Genomic DNA, 24,605 nt, shown 5'->3' on the forward strand with positions numbered 1-24,605 from the left:
ATGGCATATTCCCAAAGGCAGTGAGTTTTGTTACTGTAGTAATAGCCTTTCATTGCTGACAGATTCATGTGCTCTTCTTGTTTGATGTGGTTCTCCTTTGGCTACGTCCTCTGCCTCTGCTTGTCTGCTTTTCAGAAGTTTTACCTCTCCGAAAACGAAACTTTTCAAAAGACGGCATTAGGGTACGGTAATTGAGGCCCACTTTAATCTGTTTTACTGTGAGGTAAGGTGACATGTACCACTCTGTGCTGCTGACACTGACACAGACAGACCTGCTTTAAGATGATAACAGAGGGCTGGGATTGTTGTGATTGGATCACTTTTTTTTTATGTGTGGACGTTTCCAAGCACCAAGAAAGGTGAAAAGTCCACAATGTAAACTCCAGGCAGGTTCAACAGTCTTTAATATGCTTTATAGATGTGTTATATAATAATCAATATAACTGACAGCCTGTTTAAAGACAGTACATCTATCTGTCTATAAACCAAGGGCCTTTATCTGAGAATACAAAATCAGCTCAACAAGATAACGCTACCTGATTCTTACCATTATTCTGTATTGATATTATTTACCTGTATGGCCTTATTTTTAGATAAAGGTGAGTTTTTATGAAATAATTTATTAACGGTATCATTGCAGTCTAAACAAATCCCACGTTGCACACCCTTGAATCAAGCAGCAGCCATGTTGAAAGTCTCATGGCAGTTTGATCCTGATCCGCAGAGATATTTGAGGAACACACACACAGAGACAGACAGACAGATATTCCTTGCTTTAAAGATAGATGACAATAAACGGCTTTATATATATATCCTATATATATATAGGATTAATATTGCAACAACACATCATTAGTATAGGGTAAAACGAACCTGTCTCACGACGGTCTAATTTTTTTATTTCTTTTAAACTCAGAAATCAGATCATATTTTTTTGTATTAACTCTTACTCTACTTCTTTCAGAGATATACATTACTTACAAATACAAAGTCTTATATTTTTCATTAAAATTCAATAAATTACTCTATCGTCAGTGTTTTTAAATACACGATACGATCATACAATAATAATGGGGACGGAAAGTGGATGGGATTGATGGAAAATGGCTAACCAGGTAGCAGAGGTATCACAAGAGGTGCTGGCTTTATCCCTGCTTGATGTAGTGTTTTTAGTCAATTAATTTTCTATGTTTCAGCCTCCAAAGACTGAAATTCACTCCTATTTACTGTTTCCCAAGCTAACTTTGACTGATGTTCTACTGCTCAGGTTAAGTTGTGGCTCAATGACAGTCAATCATGTAAACATTTTTAATATTTGTGTTGAAATAGTCTAGATAGATTTATCAATAATTTCCTCTGCTTTACACCAAATTTATCAATATTGTTCATTCAACGTCCAGACTCTCTGAGTTTTCCCTCATCCCAGAAAAGCCATGTAGGCCTATGTTAAGTTTATTAAAGGTTTACCTAATTACCGGATTAAATGCAAGCGTTAACCTTAGCGTGTACCCAGCCTATTATTGAGCTGGACTTGGATCTTGCATCATGTCCTGCAAGTCTATACACATAATATTCAGGTAAAAAAAAAAAAGACTGCATAAATGATTGGATCACATGGTTTTGCCGGAGTTTGCATATCCTTAAAGAATGTGGGTGTAATCCATTGATCCCCAAATAATGCTGACAAATTACAGCTTTTAAAATGTATTGAAATAACAGGGAACTAGTAACACCATATTTCATAATAAATCAAAAATCGAAAACTATATTAAACAAATCACCTGCAAAAAAAGAAATGTAAAAATACAGAGAAATAATCAAACTTTGCTTACAATCTGTGAAAAAAAAAAGCCTAAGAAAACCAAAAATTACATTAATTAATTAATATTTTTAGAAGTCAGATATTGAAAGTTTGTTTATTGTTCCGCTCCATGTGAAGTACATGCTGACGACTATAGTTCCACGTTTGTTCCCTGTCCATATCTAATGCAGTCTAATACATTTTTAGTCTTCTCAGTATTACTTTCTTTGTGTGTCGGCAGTTTTCATTTAGTGGTAATGATCTTTATTGTCAATGAAGAAAGGTTTTCAAGAAGATTGGCATGAAATTGAAAGGTTCCTCCTGTTTGTCGCACCCCACCTGTCATGTCTCCAGTCCCCACTAGGGGGAGCGCTACACACTTTCAGAAGCACTGGTGTACTCTCTCCTCACAGTCAAAAACATGTCTAAATGTCAATTGGATTTTCCAGATTAACCGTGAATGAGTGTGTGTGATTGTAAGTCTTTGTAGCTGAGTTTCCATGACAGATTTTCGCAAAATAAAAGCGATTCTTCTAAATGTCGACAAAGTGTCATTGCGCGTTTCCATTGAAGGCTATTTTGGGCAGGAGCCTCGTAACTCCCGTGAAACTTCGCTGCAGGAAGATGGACGCTCCAAACCTCCTTTTAACACTCTGTATTCCTTTGTTGTTTCACGTCTGATGTGGCAGTAATAATTTTTAAGTATAACGCTAAGAAATGACACAGTCTCCTCTTCTGTTTACACGTACCGCACCATGTTTTCGATGAGAGAAGTGGTCATGTGACCAGTTACCTCATGTCATGTGACCACGTACGTCGCGTTCTGTGACGTATATAAAAAGCGTATCCATTGCGCTTTTGCGACACATTTCAATATCGAAACGTCTGAAATTCCTCCTCATGAAAGCGTACAAACCTTTTTGCGATGTTTGAGTGTTTTTTCCACAATTCATGTGTTTCCGTTACCAGTTTTTATTGCGCGATGTAGATTTTGCGCATTTCTAAGGGTAATGGAAACACAGCTACTGAGACCTGCTCGCCGCTATCATACGTTGCACCCTCAGCCAGCTGAGACAATCTCTAGCATCAACACACTAAGTGGATTTTCCAGAAACACGATTCACATTACTGAAGGTAGAGCTGGACACCGGGGTGGATGTTTGGCTCTGAATGGACTGTAGTAGGAGGCTGTCGATGGGAATCTCATCTGGAGCCTGTCTTCACCAGTCCTATTCCCATCAGTAGTATTTGGACAGGGTTTATTTTCAGCCTCTGCGTTGATGTTTAACACGAAAGCCTGCAGTATCCAAGCAATGAACAGCAATAGTGACATGTGGCCACCAGACTGCTGCACTCCCCACCCCATCCACCACCCACTCCCTTCACTGCTCCTGCTGTTCCCCCTAAAAACACTGTGTCCCAGTGGCATGAGCAAACATGTTTGGCCATCTTTTCTATGTAGCTGGAGAAAGGCAGGACCCCCCTCTTTGCAAAGCCCATATAACATCCCCGACCACCTCTCGCCGTACCTCAGAACTGGTGAGACAACAAACCTTGAAGTTGGCTTTCTGTGACCTTTTAAAGGTATTTAATGGCCCTAGCTCCCCAACCATTGGAATATTTGGTGGGGCAGGGTAATTTTATCTCTGTGAACTTGAAAACAGTTAATCCTGCTTGAATAGGCTACCCTCTAGTGTTTAAAGTCCTTATGGCTCACACCTAAAGCTTTGAACTCCTCTACTAGGATTCTACAGAAGTGATTCAATGCTGCACAGTTGACACAGCAATTAGGCGACATCTTGGAAAAGATCCTGGGGGGAGATTAACTAAAAGCTCTTGTTTACTTGAGTTCCTGGCACGAACACACTTTTAAAAAGAAACAAAACGTATGTTTGATTATATTTATGTTAGTGCTCGGAAGCTAAAAAAAATAAGTAAAAACAGATTAAATAAAGTTTATTTCAACATTTAAAGTCCTCTTCTGCTAACTGCTCAGCCATTGTAACCCTATAGACAGGGGAATGTAATGTTTTTTTGTCTTTGAGTAAATTAATTTAAGTTTTATTCGCTATTTAGTAATCAGAATTTGTTTTAGTTTTAGGTTAGCTTCAGAAACAAAGTAATATTAATTTATTCATTCAGTTTCCGAGCAGCCATCTGTCTCTGTGACCAGCTGAAAATTATATCCACACTTTAAAATCTGGGGCATCAAAAAGCGCCTGAGTCCGGTGTTATCCCAGTGTGAAAGCAGCCTTAGTCTGGTTTTAATCAGGTGGAAAAAGTGTCAACAATCCACCCTCATTCAGCAACTGTGGCTCCTTTGAACCAAAAAAGCCAAAGCTTGGTTTAGAATCAAGTGAATCTGAAGAATATTGTCAGTGGTTAACTGATTTTTCACTTTGGATGGCCTTTGACTAAACAAACCACTACAAAGTAGAAGTTTGGTTATGCTAACACTGTACAGACAAGCCAAAACAATTCGTCTCACGTCCAGATACTTATTACTCTTACACTTATCATTTCCATTCTGCAACACATTGTAGGAAAAAATGGTTACTTGCTGTTTTTTTTCCCAGCTATTAACAAGTGTGAGACATACAGTAATTAGTGTAATGCACATTCCTTTTTGGTGATTATTGGAGTGTAAATGTGTGTTAAAAAGCTTTTTGCAGAAAAGGAGCATCACTTTTAAATGATCACTTCATTGCAAACCTAAGGCTTTTTGTTCAAGATTCTTAAATGTGTTACAATTCATCAGAAAAATAAGTTCCAATGCGTCAAACTGTATTTGGTCAATCATACATATCAGTCAAACAAGCACATTTATGGAAGTCCCTCCCATCACAAATTACATTCCAGACAGTTTTAAAGCAGTTCAATATTCAAGTAAAACGTTGGCTTAAACAGGCAACAAGTTGTGAGCACTAAGGCTTTGTCCGTTCTTTTCTTTCCTCTTTTTTTTATGGTGTCTATTCTTTGTTTTGTGTAAATTCTACTTCTTGTTTTAAAGTGTTTTACGTCAATGTAAAAGCCTGGCCGGGGACAAGATTATGATACTTCTAGCCTAGCCCTGAGCTAGAAGCCCCTAACTCTACACATTGTTTGATAAATAAAACAAAAAGTATGAATGCATCTAATTATTCATCCAACACCATGTTCACTGGGAAAACCTTGTCCTCTCTTTGTTTTTGTTGGTCACTCTTCCACAGACACTGAACACTCGTGTCACACTTTCCGGGCCTCGACTCTGAAACCAGGCGATGACAGGATTATGGCAGCCGGGTTCCCCAAAGGGTTATGTTCAGTGTGTTAAAACGTTATATAGTCTTTGTCAGTTGAGAGGTGAGTAACAACTCTTTTCACCTGCTCTATTTACAGCAGCCTTTGGGAGCCTGAACTGTGCAAGATGTGTGAGGTCTCGAAAAGAAAATGTAGTAAATATTGAAAAAGGTTATTGCTGGGATCAGATTATTTACATACAATCCTGACTTCCTGTAATACCTTCTATTGATATTAAAACTTGTGACTGCTTCGCTCAATTCATTCCAGTGTTTCCGTGCCTTTGTTAGAGTTCTTTTGACGAGTGCTTCCTTTAAATGGTGTTTAATATTTCACTGTTTTCACGTGATCGAGACAGAAAAGTGAAGTGAGGTGGGGTTGGGTGGGGGTTAATGGAGCTTAACTAAAGCAAACGCTTGTACATAAATTGACATGTGCAATTAGGGAGATGTACACAGTTCCCTGGTCTGTTTAAGATCTGGAATAGTTTCCTAACAGTTTCAAGATGCCCCGTTTTGGCTTCAGTTACAAATCTAAATCGGGTTTGACCTCGCTGAATAATGGTGCTGGTGAAGTTCCTTCTGTTCTCTCTGGCTGGGGTCCAGCTATGCACCATACATGTCGCAGAGTAAAGTTTGGCTCTGATTGGAATTTGATGAATGGAAATAAATGCAGGGCTGAACTTGAAATCCCAACTCTGGATTTTGTAAGGTGGTCATAAACACTTTTGGTTTTGGTTTCCTGTTTATACGGATACATGTGAAGGAGCGAGGGTGTTTTTTTTTTTTTTTTTTTTTGGGGGGGGGGGGGGGGGCACTAAAACTGTTGAACCAGAGAGGATACTCAGTCTTAAACCTCTCAAAATATAAATGCATTTTTTTTTTTCCTTTCCTTGTTAGGCTTTCTTTCCTACTACAACATATTAGGGCCACATTAAAATTATCTTAAAAAAAAAAACTTGTAATAGTATAGCGCTCACAATTCCCCGTTGAAGTGAACGCAACTAACACCGATAGCCCTGAAGTCGACCACTTTCCAGCCAGTTCCTCCTCCAAAAAAGAGGAACAAACGCAAAGCCCTTAAACTGATAACAGTGTGGTGATGATGGGCCACTAGGCTCAGTATGTCGCCATGTGTGAAACCAACCTAAAGAGAAGTATAATCTCACTAAATGCTCCACATTCTCTATAAAACAAATGTGACCGCAAGCTGTGTTTCCTTTACAGATTTTAAGAAAAAAAAAAGCAATATTTCTTAATGTCGACAAAGTATAATTGCACTTTGAAGGCGTTTCCATTGTTTTGTGCAGGAGCCTCAAACTCCTGTGAAATCTCATCCCGCGAGACTTCGCTGCAGAAAGACAGACGCTCAGAACCTCCTTATAACACTCTGTATTCCTTTGTTGTTTCATGTCTAATGTGGCACTAAGTATAATGCTAAACGGAGGTTTCCACTGGATACGTCTTTGCTGCACCACGGCACCAATCCGGTTTTTCCCCATTGTCCGCCGTCTGGTGATCCCCACCGGTTGCGTTTTGAGTGCTCTCCGGTTGGACGACTGTGACGTCACGAGACAGAGCAGTTCTCACAATATTTATCTGATCGCGCGAGAACGCAGTTAAAAGTATGTGTTATAAACGCAACAATAAACAGATAAACAGGTCAGTGTTCCTTAACAAAGGAGAACAAGAAGGTTGGACTCTCTGGATTTGTCATAGCGACATTTTTTAGCAACAGCCAACAGAGAAGAGATAAAACTGCACCAGTAAAACATGAACTAAATCAAAGTTGCTGCAGTTTACAGTGCAGTTACTGTATGAGAGGAAACAATGTAGTGAATGTGATTTTGTTTTTACACATGATGTTTTGGTGATGTCGTTACTTGAAATATAATCTGAACTGTTTTATTTTGAAAAGTAACCTGATATTTCATTGCGCAATACATGCCTAATTTCCTGTTTAGCTTCATTTGCTCTGTGCTGATTGACGCGTCTAGGCTAAAGTGGAAACCTCTCAGCTCCGGTGGCGCGGCGGAGACGTAAGGCAGCGGAGCCGCATCCAGTGGAAATTGGGGGTAAGAAATGTTCCCGTCTCATGGTCATGTGACCAGGTGCCTCACATCATATCACCATGTACGACACGTTCTGTGACGTGTATTTGCGGAAAAAGTTCCCATTGCTCTTTTGTGACACATTTCAGTATTGAAACGTCTGAAAAAAACCTCCTCATGAAAATGTAAAGTAATGTACTTTTTAGCGAAATTTTAGTGTTTTTTCACCAGTTTGAATTGCGCTATTTCGATTTTGAGCATTTCCAAAGGTAATGGAAACGCAGCTACTGGTAAGATCTTGTTTGTATTTCGGATTTTATTCTCGAAATATTGCGACTTTAAGCTCGAAATATTACTAATTTGATCTTGAAATATTATGACTTTATTCTCATAAAATGACAGCTTTATTTTATTTTAATGTGGCCCGTCTTCTTCTTCTTCTTCTGAACAGGTGTTTGTCGCCACCTACTGTACATGTTTTATTTCATTACTTTAATACGCAGGCCTACTTTGCCTACTCTACCACAGACTATCTCACTGCCCTTTAAGCAGTAATCCCAGAGTGACTGGGAAAACAAAGCAGCATATCATGGCCTCCAGACAGCTGCCAACATATGTAGCTGTGGTTAGCTTTTAATTGCGAGGCCCAGAAGTATGTGAGCAGCATGGTGAAGAGGAAGGCTGGCAGCCCACATATTTCAACCCAGTGTTCACACAGTGTTCTGGCCATGTGGATTGAATGATGGCCAACCGGGGTGTGTTCTTCTGCTCCTATGAAATATTAAATCTGCTCGCCCCCTGAGTGCAGACAGACCACCTGCAAGTGAGCGTGGCGTGCAGCGAGCTCGGGGATCAGATGTCCCTCAGCAACACACGTGCAAACACACTTATTATGGAGCGAGGAGAAAAATCCTCTCAGCAACATTCCCACACCTGTAGGCCTGTCTTCTCACTCTAACGCACATAAACAGGTCCAACAGATAACAACGCTAACATGCAAACACTCAAGCTGACACGTGAAGGAGAGAGTTCCTCTGACAATGTGTTTACTGCCAGGAAACAACAACATGCTGTAAATTCTCTACAGTGAAAAAGGCTTTAACAACCTGTTTTTATATTTACCATCGGAGGTGTAAAGAGTACTGATATATCCTACTCAAGTAGAAGTACTAGCTCAAATAAATAGTACTCAAAGTAAAAGTTACTAGTTAATTTCACCCCACAATTTTTACTTTTGGTAATAAATCTTCCCTTGCATACAGTAAACATCTCATGTATAAACTTAAAAAAGCACAATTGAAACTTAATTTATTTTTCACAAAGACATATTTTTAAAATAAAATAACACCAATGAATTAAATTTGAAAAGCAACCTCAGTGCTCTAAATAAAGCTTCATTTATGAACCCTAAAACTGAGAAAATAAGCTCAATTCAATGCTGTTTTGGCACCGTGTATTATGTTTAATCTGGTCGGTCGACTATGATGTGATGCGTTAGATTGTTGTCTGGTCATTTTTTGTAGTTTCACAATGTCCGTTGGGTGTAGAAATGTAACAATTTACTTTGCTTCTTTTAAAACGTACTTAAGTACAAGTTAAGTGACTGATTAAGAAATATACTCTCACTTTAAAACAGTCAACTCTTCCCCACCCCTTCTATTTTCCTACCCTGACTCCCTCTTCCCTGTTCCCTTCCCCCTCACTTAGGTGTAACACTGCCCTCTCTATTCTGCCTTTAATAAAGTATTTCTAACCCTTCCTTAGGGAGGGCTGGTGATGCTCACAACAATGCAATAAAACAAATAAATGTATTTAACTGCAGTAACAAAACATCCATTACTGTCGAGAAAATATTGCACTACATAGAGTGTTGACCAGCGACAGCATGTAAGGAAATATACTCAAAAAATACAAGTACCCATAAAATCAACTCAGTTACAGTAATTTGAGTACTTGTAATCCGTTACTCTCACCTCTGCTTACCATTGGTATGTATTCAGCATTTAACTGCATTTAAATAATCATGGATTACAACATTTCTCTATCTGATCCTAGTTGTAGTTTGAGCCTACCCTACCCTGAAAAGCAGCCAGGAGGACAACGGGTACTTGCAGACCACAATCCCCTTCAGGGCCTCGTTCATTTACACGTAGAGCAGTCACTCCTCAGCCTCCCCTCTGCTCCTCAGAGACATCCCTGCCTGTCCAGATGTGCAGCTGTTTGTGATAAAAGCAGCTGGCCTGCACGCACACTGTCAGGACGGTGGGTGTCGCTCCTTTTCTAAACATTGTGCACTTACAGGAAGTCAAATCACCTCCATTCTACTCACTAGCACAGGCTGAGATGCTGGAACCTGTCTAAGAGGACTCTGAAGTAAAGGAGACAGAGTCATGAGTCAATCTCAGAGCTAAAGCAGATGCACACATTCACAGGCAACAAACAAACATAACATAACGCTAAATTGCATGTTTTTTGGATTGTGGAAGGAAATCCATGCAATTGCTAAGCAAAGAACCACTTTTTCAGTGCACTTAAAAATGTGCTGTAAATGTTAGTAAACACTGTGATACTGTAATGATCATCATCCCTCAAACAAATGGGGGTATGTGTACCCTTAGGGGTACACAATGGCACTACAGAGGGTACTTGAGAGATTAAAATTAGATAATTTACAAACAAAAGCATTAAAAACATTATAATAATAATAATAATAATAATAATAATAATAATAATAATAATAATAATAATGAAAATCGTGGGACCAAGAAATGATAAAAAAAATAAATAAATTAAAAAAAACTATTGAAATAAATCTATTCAGGAGACATTGAATCAGTGTTTTTTAATCTTGGGGATGTGGGGTTATCTGGAATTCAAATGGGGTCAACTGATCGTGTTTAGTAATTGATAAAAAAAAATTTTTTATTACTGATTAAAAATATATTCTTTAACAACGCACTGTGATGGTGCGTTTGTTGTTGACTCACACGTGCTGTGTAGAATGGATGTTATTGTAACAAAATATAAAAAAGTGAAATACCAGGAGACACTAAATACTAGGGGTTTTGGGGAAAATATTTTGGCAAAATATTGCAATATTACGTCGTGCAATTCTCGGATCGATTCAAAAGGCATCCATATTGATAATTATTTAAAAAGGTTTTTATTTATTTAGCTTTCCTTTTTTTTTTTTAACCTTTATTCAACCAGGAAAGTCTTTTCCACTGCAGGAGACATTATAACTGCACAAAGAAATTCTGAAACCTGGGCATGTTGACCAGCTTGTGTTTTTTCAATAAAATCTAAAAGGAAAGTACTAACTTTCTGCATTTATTTGTTGTTCTAGGCATATACCTCAGTTAAGTTGCACTAAAGTCAAACTTGGTTTAAAAGCCACAGACAGATTGTATGTTATTATGTTTTTTTTTTTATATTTTAAGTTGTTGGCATATGGCATGTTAAAGCCAATGTTTTGAGTGTAAAATATGCCAATAAAATATATTTCATACATAATGTTCTCATGAAGGTGTACACATTTACACATTAGTTGTTTCTTAAGTCATATATTTAAAAAAAAATAAATAAAAAATCACAATAATCGCCCTGTGCTTTAATATCGGGATATATCGTATCGCATTGTATCGTGACCTATGTATCGGGATCGTATTGCCAGATGCCAGGCAATACACGCCCCTAAATAATACTGTTTAATTCCATCATTGTGCTCTATAGTGTCTTTTTTAATAGTATTCTGTTGTACACGAACAAAGGGGGCACTCTGATTCAGTACTAAGAAAAAGGGGGTACTTAAGCCAAAAATGTTTAAGAACCACTGATTGAGATCATTTTTATCCTACTTCGAAGTCAAAATACTGAGTAAAGACAATCTGTCAGTTAAAAATATAATATATTACTACCTGTCATCTGTTTTTTTTATAATGTTGCATATTGCAATATAGAATAAAGACGTGTTTAAGCAAATAAAAACAAATAAAGAAACAAAGATTAAAGTTCCCAATTGTAATTTATTGTCCACTAGTGACACCATGTGGTTGTTTTGTGTTTGTGAAAGTTTATAGGTCTCTTTTTTATTAATTTTTTAGCTCTAAAATTATATATTTTAAGAGGCAATTATAATTTTATACCTCTTTTTAAAATGATTTTATCTAGACTGTTTGTAATTAAGGCTAAATTACATTAAAGTGAAATGTATCATCAATGATTGTATGGTTTTATGAATTAGGTATGGTTTTATAAACTGTGAGATTTTGTACTTTTTTTTTCTCCCTTTATTGATTACATACTACACTGTGCTTGTTTGAGAAAAATAGAAATCAAATCAAAAATGTATGCTGTTTAAATGGACTTATTTAATCACTACCGTAGCTGCTATCTATAACTATATAGTGACAGGATGTTAAGTATCAAATGAAGTAATAGAAGACTTAGAATAACAATAAAATAAGTATTTATTTATCGTTTGCACAGGCAAAGAAACAAGAATACACAACATGTACTGTAAGTGCTGGTTAGAGTACAGGTTACAGGTCATGAAAGTATACAGCAGGTAAGCTATGGAAATAGTCACAATCAATTAATTATGTCAGGTCATGGTGATATGATGAGTGATAATGAGATCATAAGTGTAAGACGATATATCGTGCAACAATAAAATGCGATGATAAAATTGGTATTATGATATTTCTGCAGGGAAATGTAGAAATGGTAATATTTTTTTAAAAAAATAACATGTCTATTTCTTAAATCTGGATGTGTAGACGGCTCTCGCTTGTAGTTTAAAAGTTTTTGTTATGCAAAGTTCATGCACAGATCGGAATTTTTTCAAATAATGTCATGGCATGATTTGGTTTTCATTTTAGAATGGCATGAATTGTCTGTCTCTGTTATTGTGTTCTATTGGCACTTTTTGCACTTTGAGATAGAAATAAAATGGTTCTTTTGATGTTATTGTTGAAACTGTTTTTTTTATTCACTTGAATTGAAAAAGTTATACCTGAATTATATGTAAGAGTTAAAACAAAACAAAAAAAAACACGATTATTCTTTAAACTGTATTATTATTATTATTATTATTATTATTATTATTATTATTATTATTATTATTATTGCTTTAGTCATTTTTTTCCCTTTCCAAAAATATCTCCCCATGTTGTTATCATGAGTCCAGTATTGTATATATCATCTCGTAATTTTGTATATCATCCCAACTCCTTGAGAACATCATCGACCACCATTTTAATTTATTAACAGTGATCATTTGCACATTTTCTTTGCACCTTATCTTAAATTTGTACTTTTTTTTGCACTTTATCTTTAATTTGCACATTTTCTTTGTGTAGTCTTGCACTTTTTTCCTGCGTGTGTGTATAATCATTATTATTAGTGTTGTTGTTGTTTTTTGTTTATTTTTATTTTTTTTAATATGCAGCTCTTTGCAGTTATAATTACCCCTCGGTTAATAATAAAGTTTTTTTCTAATTCTGATTTCAAATAAGATGTCACATACACTTTTTGGCCAACAGATGGCGATAGAAACCAGCCATCATTTCCAGTGTGTGTAACTTATTGTACCTTGCACCTGCTTCTTCTAAACCAAACGTACAGTACATATTGTGCAGAGGACAACTGTGCTTAATGTTGGCTGTGAAGGTCATTTGCGCTTTAGAGGTCATCAATGATAAAATCCTGGAAGAAAAATGCTTTAAAATGTTGAAACAGGTAAAATAACCTGTGTGTGTGGAAGTCATTTGCAATGTATTTTCACATAATAAATTCATATTTGTATATAGAATGGCACCTGCAAACACCTGTGACAGTCACATGACCAGTCAGAGTTCGTAAAACATGCTGACATTGACTTGTCCTTGAAATATTTGTGAATGGAGAATTTTGTGAATCATCTACTTCCCCTCTCTCTCTCTCTCTCTCTCTCTCTCTCTCTCTCTCTCTCTCTCTGTCTGACTCATATAAATTTACCCTAAGGCCACGTTTGTGTATATATATATATATATATATATATATATATATATATATATATATATATATATATATTTTTTTTTTTTATTATTATAAATAAAAGCAATAAAGTCGCACATTCAAATGACGCGTTCATGATCTTAGTATGAACTCAAAAGCACATCGTTTTTGTCAGTGAAATGGCGATAAATACGTCATTTTGTTGCCTTCATTGCAAACCACAGATCAGACCCACTGATGAACGGGGACGGTCACTGCTGACGTCATCGGGCTGGTGGGCGGTGCCTAAAGGTGAGCTGTGCGCTGATTGGTGGCTGTTTGTAATCAGCTTTCCATTGAGCATTTTTCAGGCTCGTGCACAGGGAGGGGGGTGTGACTCAGGGGGCGCGCGGACACACGCCTCTTGTATAAATACAGCAAACCGCGTCTATCTGCTCACACTCACTCACTTCTTTGGTTTCTAAGTGTTATTCGTTGCTTTCAGAATAGGTCGGTTTCACACTTAGTTTGCTTTTTTCTTTGGGGCGTTTTTTTTTTTTTTTTTTTAATTTAATTTCCCCGTTGAGGACAAAGCAAAGTGAAAAGAAGTCCTTGGTGATAATTCGCTTCATCAGCTGATTGACAGCAGGTGTGACTTCATGTCTGTATTTTTACCGCAGATACACTGGTAAGTATAGGTTTACTCCTGTTTACACTCACCGTCTCTTTTCACCTAGAGGTAAATTGTACTTTTATAAATGCTCACATCTCCATTAAGTTTTTTTTTTTTTTGTGTCGTATTGCTTCATAATGTGTGTGGGTGTAGTGGGGGGTCTCATCTCTGCTGTGGTCATTGTTTCCAATGTGTGACTTTACAAACATTCCTGCTATTTGCAAGTCTTTAAGATTACTAATTCTCTAAATAGATTTTTTTTTTTTAAATCATGAAGCTTAATTATACAGTGCCAGAACAACTTAAAAACCTGGCTTTTTCTAGTTACTTCTATGGCAGGTGCATTGGAATTAAAGGTAGGATGCCCATTGTCCAACATGTGTTTTTCTGTCTAATGCCAGTTGTGTTTGGTTACATTTACTCTTGCTGATGAATGACTTTTTTTTTATCTCAGTGCTTTGTTCAAATATATTTTTGCTAAAACCAGGAAGTTCTGAATTGAGTGCTCTGGTTCCTCTAACCACATTTGGATTTTCCTCCTAGCAATTTGATTTTGTGGTGAGAGTTCCTTTCGTCACAGCAACTAAAATTAAACAATACATTCATAGATAGGTTTTGTATGATGATTAAAGTGGTTTTGGGGTGAGAATAGTTATTATTATGATATTAAGATTATTTCACAGCTAAAGTGAAACTTTTTTTTTTTTTTTTAATGTAATGACTTGCACTCCACCCTTATTTCAAAGAGACAAATCCACAATGTTTGACTTGCAGTCAGCATTGAATTATTTGAATGGAACGTGATGCCTCACTCTCCCACCACCACCATTACCATACCTGCAGAGCAGTGCAGTTCTATTTCTGACAGTAGTGAGAACTGAGGGGTGGGGAAACAATGTTGATCACACAAGATGCAAATGCCTTTCTTGTGTAATGGAATAGTTCAGGGAGCAACAATAGATGAGCATGGACTCAATATAGAACAGAGACAGGGGGATGTAACCAGTGTACATCCTACCCCTCGATCGATCATTTACACTTAACTTTTACAGAAAGCTTTTCACTCTTGTGCTTTAGAACCTATAGGTTCTCAAAGTAGGGTATGCAAATTGTCACGGGGGTACATGAATAAAATGTAAAAACAGTGTGACAACATTGGAAACTACAAAATAAATAGAGCAGCAGTCAGGAGCCTCCATGCATTGTCACAAAATACACATGAAAGTGTCTATTTGTACGGTTGCCGGACGACAACCCCCGGTGCTATTGGTACGGTTACCGAAGTACATGTATGTAGCATCTTAGGTTTTGGGTTAGGTTATTACCCAGTATCGCAACAATTTTTAGGGTTAGTCTTAAGGTTGGGATACACTGTGCGATGTTTTTTTTTTGTTTTTTTTCCCTTCCCTCTCTCTCAATCGTTGCACTCAGCTCCAGCTCAAACTGTGCAACTCAGACGCAGAGCCCAAATGTGCGCAGCTCACGATTCATCTGTTCACACTGTACGGACTGACACACTGACACAATCTGACTGCTCACACTGTACGTTCATACACGACACGTCGGGGTCTTGTTTCTGGAAATACAAAGTACAAATTAGCAGAACACTCACAGGGCGCGACCTTATGACCTACGATTGCTGATCAGGAGCTGGTCGTGAGGTATTAATCGCTTCTCGTGACTCCATGCATACTACACGATGCACAACACACGATCTCGCATGATCCCACAAAATAGTCGCACGAGTCTATGACTGACCTATCACATGACTTAAACTGGCCAAATAGGGGCGCTGCGTACGGATGGAATGTCGGTATATTGATACGGCAACCATACCGATAGCCACTTCCATTACGCATTGGCCTCTGTAGACTGCCCTTCAGTGGTGACAGAAAAACTCTTTCATCAAAGTGTAAATATGGCGGCGAGCTACATTGCTTTGCGCTAGCCAAACGTGCTTGATGAATCCCTTTGCTGCCAGAATGTGGTATCAAAGGGATTTTCAGCTTTGGCATACATGAAAACCAAAAAACGAACAAGACTTTTCGTGGAGAGATTTAAGACTCAGACTTTCTGAAATTTAACCAAACATTGAAGACTTATGTGCATCATCTCAACATCTCCCTTCTCATTAAAGCGAGTTGTATGTCAGGGTGGTGAATATGTTGTATTACTGGTATATGTTCAATCAACAAATGTTTTGTAGATTTCTTTTTCCCAAAACAAAGCTTGTTTCTCACTGAAAATGCCAGTGGACTGATAAAATATATCAAGTGATAATTTTTTTTTTTTTTTGTTGTTGTGTTTACAGATTATTATTTTCTTATTATAAATTTTCCTCAACAGGATTGGTAGAATTCAGGGATACTATGTGTAAGACATTAATTAATTATGTTTTTGAAGTGTGCAGGAGTAGGAGGGTTTATGGCTTCAGGTTAAATGTCTGAAGGGATACGGGGGTGTGAAAAGTTTGAGAACCCCTGCTTTAGAACAGTGTTAAACTTCAGTAGTGGAGAGCTACAACACAGTTTGGATATGAACACACCTGATTGTAGAGAATGGCTCACGAGGAGCTGTTATAATACATTTGAGTGTTTTGGAGCAGGGAGACAATTAAAGCTTGCAGAACTGGAGGACACCTTTAGTTCTAACCAGTGTTAATGCTCAGATTGGACATTATTTTAAATGCCATTTTGAATGCTGAAATTTTTGTGGCACTCGCTGTAATAAGTTACCCATCTCTAGGCTAGAATGTTGTACAGTATATTAACAGATGATTCCAAGGTAACTTGGGTTCTACTATGGTTCTCCTGCTTTTAATCCGAGCTAGTCGACCATAACTGTTTTTCCTCTCGAAGTTGTACATCACAACTTCTTCCTCATTGTGCCCCCTTTATGTTTTATTAGGCTGATGTTCTGTTAGTTTTAGGCGAGCAGGATGTTTACACGATCCCCGAACAGAAATATGACTGGCAAGGTCTGAGTGTTTATCCTTCTTTCCCTTCACCCCGTTCAATCCCCTTGCCTTCGCAGCTCAACATTTCCCTCTTCCTGTTGATCACTAAATGACGTACCTGCGTCACCCCACACTCCACCTCACTCGAGGATGAGTCTAAATCTAAAGAGTTGCCCAATCTAACCGTTTGTCCCAATGTTTACCTCAAAAAGTCTCTTTTTTTGGAGAACTGGCGATTGTTTTGTTAAAATACGTGTCTAATGGGTAAAGTAAAGGTCAGTCTTTTTTATATACGTAGATATAGCTTTCACTGTGAAGTTATATTTTGTCTTTTGACTCGTGGCGCCTTCCTCACATTACATAAATGATCATGTCATTCCATCATATCAAGAGATGCCACTTACTCCAGTTGTTAAAAAAAATAATAATTTGAAAAATCACGCAATCATTGAACTGGTTTTAAATGTCGCATATTAATTTTAATACAATGACAGTAAATGATGCAATTTCAATGGTGCCTGTTTACATAAACTGTTTAATTAGTAACATGCTATGAATTGTCACCATTGAGCTTAATCTTGAATTCAATAACCATTGAATTCAAGATTGGAAGTAGGTCATGCAAAGCCCACACATCTCAGCTTTAAAATAAATGGGCAAAGCCACTGAATCAAAGATGGCCCTTAGTATACAGCCAACGGCAACACAAAGTACACCATTGGCACTGGGCTTTAAATAGAGCGCGTGAGAAGAACACTCAGCATCCTATCCCAGGACGGCATCGCTCTCCAGTCTGGGATCTGCTTGGAGTGGACTTTAAAAGTTTTCTATCTCGATGTTGGGCACTCCATTCACTGCATTTGGATAAACAACCTCCAACCTCTTTGATCTAAAATGGAAAGTTTGACCCTGCTTTGATGGAGCAGAGTACACCAAGTTCCTTCTCTGTTCAAATGTCACAAAGTGCCCCCAGCACTCTCATAAGAACCGTTCTTTACAAGGGAACATCATCCTGAAATTAGAAGCAGCCACCTTATGTAGGCCAAACGAGTCCAGTTGCGTTTTGTCACAAGAGTATGGGTGGCTTGTTACGCCGTGGTCGGGATGCATTCAGAGCAAAATTCACCATGTTTTTCCCATTGCCATCATTTGATGATTGAATGTTGCTAGTCTCATGACAATATACTGTTTTTCTCAGCATAAAAGGAAAATCTGATTGAACTTTTGTTAACATTGCCTCTTCTTTCAACCTTTTCATATAGCCCAGTGTTTCGAGTAATGACTGAGGTGATGATCAGCAGCACCCCAATGGAGGAAATGAGGCTCAGCCCCAGCAAGGACAGCCTCTCCTTCCAGGTAAAACAGTTGATACAGTATAATACTCCATCCCTCTCATCTTCCCTCCACACACATTCTCCACTTTACCTCATCAATGTTTCATTAGAAATTGTACAGACTTTAGTGCAGGGGCGCCGGACTCCAGTCCAGTCCTCAAGGGCCGGATTCCTGAGACTTTTAGATGTTTCCCTGCTCCAACACACCTGAATCAACTGAATGGCTCATTATCATGCTTCTGCAGAGCTTGATTACAACACATTGGTTTCAACAAGGTGTGTTGGAGCAGGGACACATCTAAAAGTCTCAGGAATCTGGCCCCCGAGGACTGGAGTCCGGCACCCTTGCTTTAGTGTATGTGTGCATAAATAAATAGGGCTGAACAGTTAACCAAATGCTTGGCAACTTTAATTCTATATTATATTACTTTTAAATGCTAGCGTTCAAGACATTTTTGTTATTTTAGAAAAGTTCCAAGCGTGAGAAATTATTTCTTTTTTTAAAATGTATTATAACCCTGTTATGGTAAAAGGTCTCCTACAGCAGAGATCTGACCAAGAACGCATCAACATAATAGTGAAACATTGGCTTTACATTAAAAATGTTTTTGAAGGTTGGTTTAAAGCTTAGATTCAGTACATTTAACCTCCTTTATTGTTAAGGGCCTTAAACATACATGGTCCACATCCAGAGACACAAAGACGCAGCAGCCCTCAGGTGGTCCTGACAAGTTGTTTCCATCCGCTTTGTTTTACTGTCGGCTCAACTGAGCCATCGTAGAAACCAAACAAAACTCACGGCTGCTGGCTTCCTCTGTTACAAATGTGTCCCTAAGAATGGAGGCGTTATTTTACTTTACTAATCCATTTTCCAGCTAAGCTTACCCTATAGGATGGTATATGTAAAATAGAAATGTATAAAATTAATTGGTGGCGGTATTGAAACATCCATTGCACTTGTGTTTGTGGGAAATAAAATTACTTTCAGGATCTTAAGGAAAAAGGCTAACATTCTTAACATAGTTTTAGGAGAAAGGGATGAGGGAAGGCAAAAATAGGTGCAAATTTTACCTGAATTTCCTTCCTCTTTGAAAAAGTAAGATGATTATTATTATAGGTCTGTGATTTTTTTGTCTTTATTAAATTACTGGAGATTCTAGATATTTAAATGACTTACCAAATCAAAAGCTAATATTATAGAGGCTTCTCCCACCTGACTATACACATCCGTACCTAAAATAGCCAGCATTTCATTGTCGTCACTTTTTGTCTCTGGAGGCAGACTAAGTTATTTCATGTGTGTGCCGGGGAGGGGGGGGTAAAGACAAGGTCACTCACTGCCCAGCTCCGCTCAGTGCTGACTCATAGTAAGCAGTACTATTGTGATGCACATGCACTGGAGCATCAGTCACAAACATGGTTTTTAACTCACACACATGAAAACAGCCTTAAGCATCGGTCTATATGCCAGCTACGTACATCTATAGAACATGAAGAGTCCCTGATTGACATGTTCATTACTCAAGGTTTCACATTATCAGAACATATTTCAGCCGTCTTTGTGTTGTGAGACTTGGACACAGCTGGATCCTCTCTCCTGCTTTCTTTCCACTCGGCTCTTTGCCCAGACAGCGGCATCGCCTCGCTTTCTCTCCGAGTGAAATATGCAGATCTAAAAATATTCATCCACTTCATCCAAACAACAGCAAAAATGCTGTTATTGGACGACAAGTGGCAGGAATTTATTTTTCCCCTCCTACACCATATTTGCTTCTCCTGAGAACATCCAAGGTTTAAGTCCTGTGGACATTGTGTAATCTGTTGCCCTTCAGTTGGGGTTCAAACAATAAATACAGTTTGGGAATAATGAAATGCGAGGACTGGGGACTGGAAAGGAGCATGCCTTTCCATCCCTGCTACATCTGTTTTAAGCAAAGTGACTTCAACTGCAGGAGACCTAGTTAATGTCCAAAAGTCTCAACTGCTGCCAAAAAATGTGGACATGATAATATTGTTGAAAAAGAACAATTTCACATCTGAAATCTGAGCTGTGTAGACTGTTCTAGTTTTAAAATAACTTGTCACTTAAAGTTCATGTGCAGATTTTTTTTTTTAAAGAATGTCATGAGGACATAATTTAACTTTTTGCACTTTTAATAGGAAAAAATGTCTTTTTATATTCACTTTAGTTTAAAATGTCAAACCCAGAGTAAGAATGGCTGCAGTTGGGGTGGTGTGTAGCTCAGTGGGTTGAGCGCCCGCCCCATGTACGGAGGCTATAGTTCCTCACCTGCAGCCAGGTCCAGGTTCGATTCCCGGCCTGGGACCCTTTGCTGCGTGTCATTCCCTGCTCTCTCTGATCCCTTTCCTGTCAAGCAACTGTCATATAAAGGCCACTAGAGCCCAAAAAATCCTTAAAAAAAAAAAAAAAAAAGAATGGCTGCAGTTAGTTTTTCCAAAAAATATTGTTCTCAAGGGCCCAGTATTGATTATCCTGTTCCATGAACTTTGTATATGGTTCCTACTTTTTGTGCTATAAATACTCTTAACCTTATCTATAAATTACTAATTTACCAATTCATATTTACCTTTTTATACAGTGTATTGCCTCGTCTTGTATTTGCAAGGTTAAAGGTCCCATGTCATGCTATTTTTCCCATCTCCATTTGTTCTAAGAATCCCAAAAACATAGTATTTGAGGTTTATTTTCCCAAACTCACCTATTTTAGAGTTTTAGCTTCTGAAAAGTCACTTTCTGAGCAACTCTACACAAACAGGCTGATTCACGGTCTACTTATGCATATTCATGAGTGGGCGTGTCTATAGACATGACACTGACTTCCTCCTCCCCTCACGGTGACGTAGGGCCAGAGGACGGCCCGCCCTCCTCCCACCCACTCTGTAGCAGAGCTCATGCTGCTTTATAAACACAAGACAGAGTGTGGGGGCGGGGCGTTCGCCTGTACATACATAGACTGTAGAAAATACATACATAGCACTGCATGAAGGATGCTGATATGCTCACCTTTGTAGGCATGTCTGTTTACCTGTCAATTACGGCAGAGAGCTTCCTGGAGGCGTGGCTTCTCCAGCTCAGTGCCGCGTCAAATTCATCATCAAAGTGGGAACGCGTCATCAAATAGGAGCGAGGTGTCTGGGCTCGCCCTGCAATGAGAAAGGAGCAAATCATCCTCGAACTAACAATTGAGGGAATCAATGAAAAGAAAAATTTGAGCATGTGTATGAAGCCCTAATAGCACTTTATGATGTTTAAAGCACAGATAACTTGATATAGCTTAACATGGGCCCTTTAATCAAAGGTATTTGGTTAAAATGATCTTTCTTTCTGTTCTCAGATATTTCCAGACCCATCAGACTTTGACCGTTGCTGTAAACTCAAAGATCGGCTGCCGTCCATTGTGGTGGAGCCAACTGAAGGCGAGGTAGAGAGCGGGGAACTCCGCTGGCCTCCAGAGGAGTTTTTGGTGAGTGAAGAGGAGGAAGATGAGCAGAATAATGGAAGCATCCAAAATGGACAGCCGATGAAGAACTGTCAGAGCTAGATCTGGTTTCAGCACTCACACTCTGACACACTGGGCACACTTCCCTTCCAGAGGACTCTACTGATGACCACATTCAACGTCTGACGATGCCTTTGCATCTCCAATGACAGTCTGAGGTCACTTCCATAAAAATAAGCAATAATCTTAACGTGCCATTCCCTCAAAAAGACAGTAAGTTGACCTTTTGTACTGCAAGTCCACCAAAAACAAGAAATATTGGACAGCCAGCACCTCTGACCTATGTCCACCGCATGCATCCCTGCAGCTCAAATGGCATCTTGTGTTAAACTGTGGCAGCTTGGTGCTCCAAGGACAGAAGTTATTCTGCACAGAGTGACATCTGCTCTTAACCTTTCTTAAAAAAGGCTACTAGCATACATAGCTATTGCAGTACCATGGAAGATGTTCAGTTATCTGTTTTTGTGTTCAGCTTCTAAATTGCTCTGTTAATTATTGTGATTCAAATGCAGTGTGTAGATTTGTATGTTTGTGAGAAGTGAGTGTTTGTGTATTGTTCCTCTTGTTTTTCTCTTCACATAATTACTCATGCAATGCAACCTGAAATGTATTTAATGGGAAATGAAAATAGTAAAAGTGGAGGAAAAAGAATCACTTGCCCTATTTAATTAATCTGTAAGGTTCAGATTTGACAGGCTCTTTATTCAGGGAAGTGACCTTATCATGCTGATCTTTTTGAAGCTCTGCGATGACAATAATGGTCAGAGTAATGGGTTTATTTTAAACTCTTGACAGGATGGAAAAATTAAATAAAATTAAAAAAAAAAAAAAAAGCACTTTGTAAATGTACAAAGCTGATGAAAGATGTACATACTGATACACAGCAAGACAACCCCAAGGTTTTGTGTGTACGATAGGCGTGGTTAACTTTTTAGGATGACGGCACGTCATCGCGGCTTCCAGCATAATGCATGCATTGACCTGGTTTTCTTCTTTTTGAATGTAGCCAAAATGTGTAATTCAGTTTGAAATTAACAACGTGGGTCAGAGTTTGCAGATATATTATAAGGGCAAAACCTAAAACAGCACGTCCGAGATTAAATTACTTCATACATCTAGTGATTATTTGTTGTGTGACTATACAGGTGGTGATATGTTGTATAGAAAAAAATTTCACTTTGTTACAGTCACTGTTGTATAAGCATTACTGAGTATGTTTAAAATTGAAACGTGGCATTAGGGCTGCATACAGAGCATCTCTTTCCCCTGTCGTTCACCCACAAGTCCCACATTGTTTGTAAAGCTCAGGGAGATTTGCTGCCATCTATTTTTTTTTTTTTCCTTTCTCTTTTTTTCATTATTTAGACCACTTGTTTGGTGACTTATAAATGCTGTAAATAAACATTTAACTTTCTTATTAAGCTTGGGTCATTTTGTTTGTTTACGAGTTCACAAGTTACTGTAATTGTCAAAACGAAATCATGCTAACCTGCAGTGGTTAGAGAAATGTGCTGTTGCTTCCTGTTGCTGCTCATTGCATGCTGATTCTCTGTAAATACGTGTGTATGTACATAGAAGTGAGAGCAAGCCACAAGCTACATCCTGTCTACAGTTCACACACGCACAGAGCCATACAAAAATATCTTAATGGTGTTTTAGCTTATAAATCTGATAATGATAAAACAATTGTCAAAAGTAGCCTGTGCGTGCATCTTCTCTGCTCCACCTGTAAATTTTCCAGTTGATAAGTAATGGTTGAATTTCTAAGCTGTAATTGGGAGTTAGTCTGAAGCTTTATTGGAAAAGCTTTTGGTTTGGGTTCCAGCTGGAACCCTTCAGGTGATTTACTGCAACTTCCTGCATTAGTGTCCTTGCTCTTTTGAAAGTTTGACTGCCCACTACAAGGATCTGTCTAAGAGAGTAATTGTGATAAGGTTGAAGACCTGTAAAAATGGTGAAGGTGTAATGCAGAAAGCTCTGAGCACGTATCCTGGAGGCAAAACAATGAAATGCCATTACCCCCCACCCCCTGCTTCCTTCCTGGTAAGACCGGAGAGTTTTCGTAAACTAAGAAAGAAACAACCTCTTGTGACTTTCATGATGCCTGATCTTTGATCTCAGTGGAAAAACTTATGAGATCATGGAAAGAAGGAGGAAAAAATGGATAGAAAAGCATCAGCCCTTAGAGAAACTGACAGAGGTTATATGCAGCAATGCAATGGAGTGACATCAGATTAATCATACAGCACATAGCACTTACAAATATTGTTGAAAGTGATGTGCTTCTATTTTGACAACGGAATGGTCTGTTTACAGTGTAAAAGAAAAAATCTACAAATTCCCACCAATCAATTTGTAACATAATGCTGAACGAGATATGAGACAAAGCCCTGCAGCATGTTTCCATTTGCGTTTGAGATTTTGTTCTGCCCTTAAACTTTGCACCTTCTAAAAGTGTTCAACAAGAATAAAGCTTATGAATAAAATTTACGATTTGTGTTTCCTGCTTACAGGCAAATAGTTTTATTCGTGTGATACCTTCACTGGCTTGGCTTTGTCTCATTATAGGAAAAGCCACTAATTAGCACCTTATAAAGCTCACTAACATGCATCATCTTGTTTTAAGTTGCACGAAAACATTAAGCACAAATACCAGTTTGACTTGCTCCAACTTTTTCCTCTACTTGTTTTACAGTTGTCAGGTCAATGGAGGGCTGTGACTAAATCCATCTAACACATTCTGTGTGACTGTAGTTCTTTTTTTTATTGTGCTTTTTATAACTCCTACATGCTGTATAATATAAATCTTTTTAAGACTTCATAAGACCCACCCTTTATGTTTAAGTTATATCATTGAACCCTCCTATTATACTTGGGGTCAATTTGCTCCTGTAGAGGTCCGCAGCCTCACCAGCGTTGAACTCAAAGGGGAAAGAAATCTGACTGAGACAATAGTGTTCTTCAACCAACAAGGCACACTTCTATTAAACAACACATGTCTTTTCTGGTAAAAGA

The 24,605-nt window shown here is 38.2% G+C and overlaps 1 protein-coding gene across 1 annotated transcript; it reads left to right on the plus strand.

Annotated features, from left to right (window-relative positions):
- Nucleotides 1–13,592: 13,592 nt before the first annotated feature.
- LOC114456706 (protein LBH-like) lies at nucleotides 13,593–22,435 on the plus strand. The gene is made up of 3 exons (XM_028438649.1): nucleotides 13,593–13,794; nucleotides 17,998–18,091; nucleotides 21,426–22,435. The coding sequence occupies exons 1-3, from the start codon at nucleotides 13,766–13,768 to the stop codon at nucleotides 21,630–21,632; spliced, it is 330 nt and encodes a 109-aa protein (XP_028294450.1). The 5' UTR covers nucleotides 13,593–13,765; the 3' UTR covers nucleotides 21,633–22,435.
- The last annotated feature ends 2,170 nt before the right edge of the window (nucleotides 22,436–24,605 follow it).

This window comes from Gouania willdenowi, chromosome 22 (assembly GCF_900634775.1).
Source record: "Gouania willdenowi chromosome 22, fGouWil2.1, whole genome shotgun sequence".
NCBI classification, from domain to species: domain Eukaryota; kingdom Metazoa; phylum Chordata; class Actinopteri; order Blenniiformes; family Gobiesocidae; genus Gouania; species Gouania willdenowi.

Coding starts and splice junctions, on each gene's coding strand:
- LOC114456706 (XM_028438649.1), top strand. CDS start 13,766: ATGTCTGTATTTTTACCGCAGATACACTG. Junction 13,795..17,997: donor TTTTTACCGCAGATACACTG/GTAAGTATAGGT, acceptor CTTTTCATATAG/CCCAGTGTTTCGAGTAATGA. Junction 18,092..21,425: donor AGGACAGCCTCTCCTTCCAG/GTAAAACAGTTG, acceptor TTCTGTTCTCAG/ATATTTCCAGACCCATCAGA.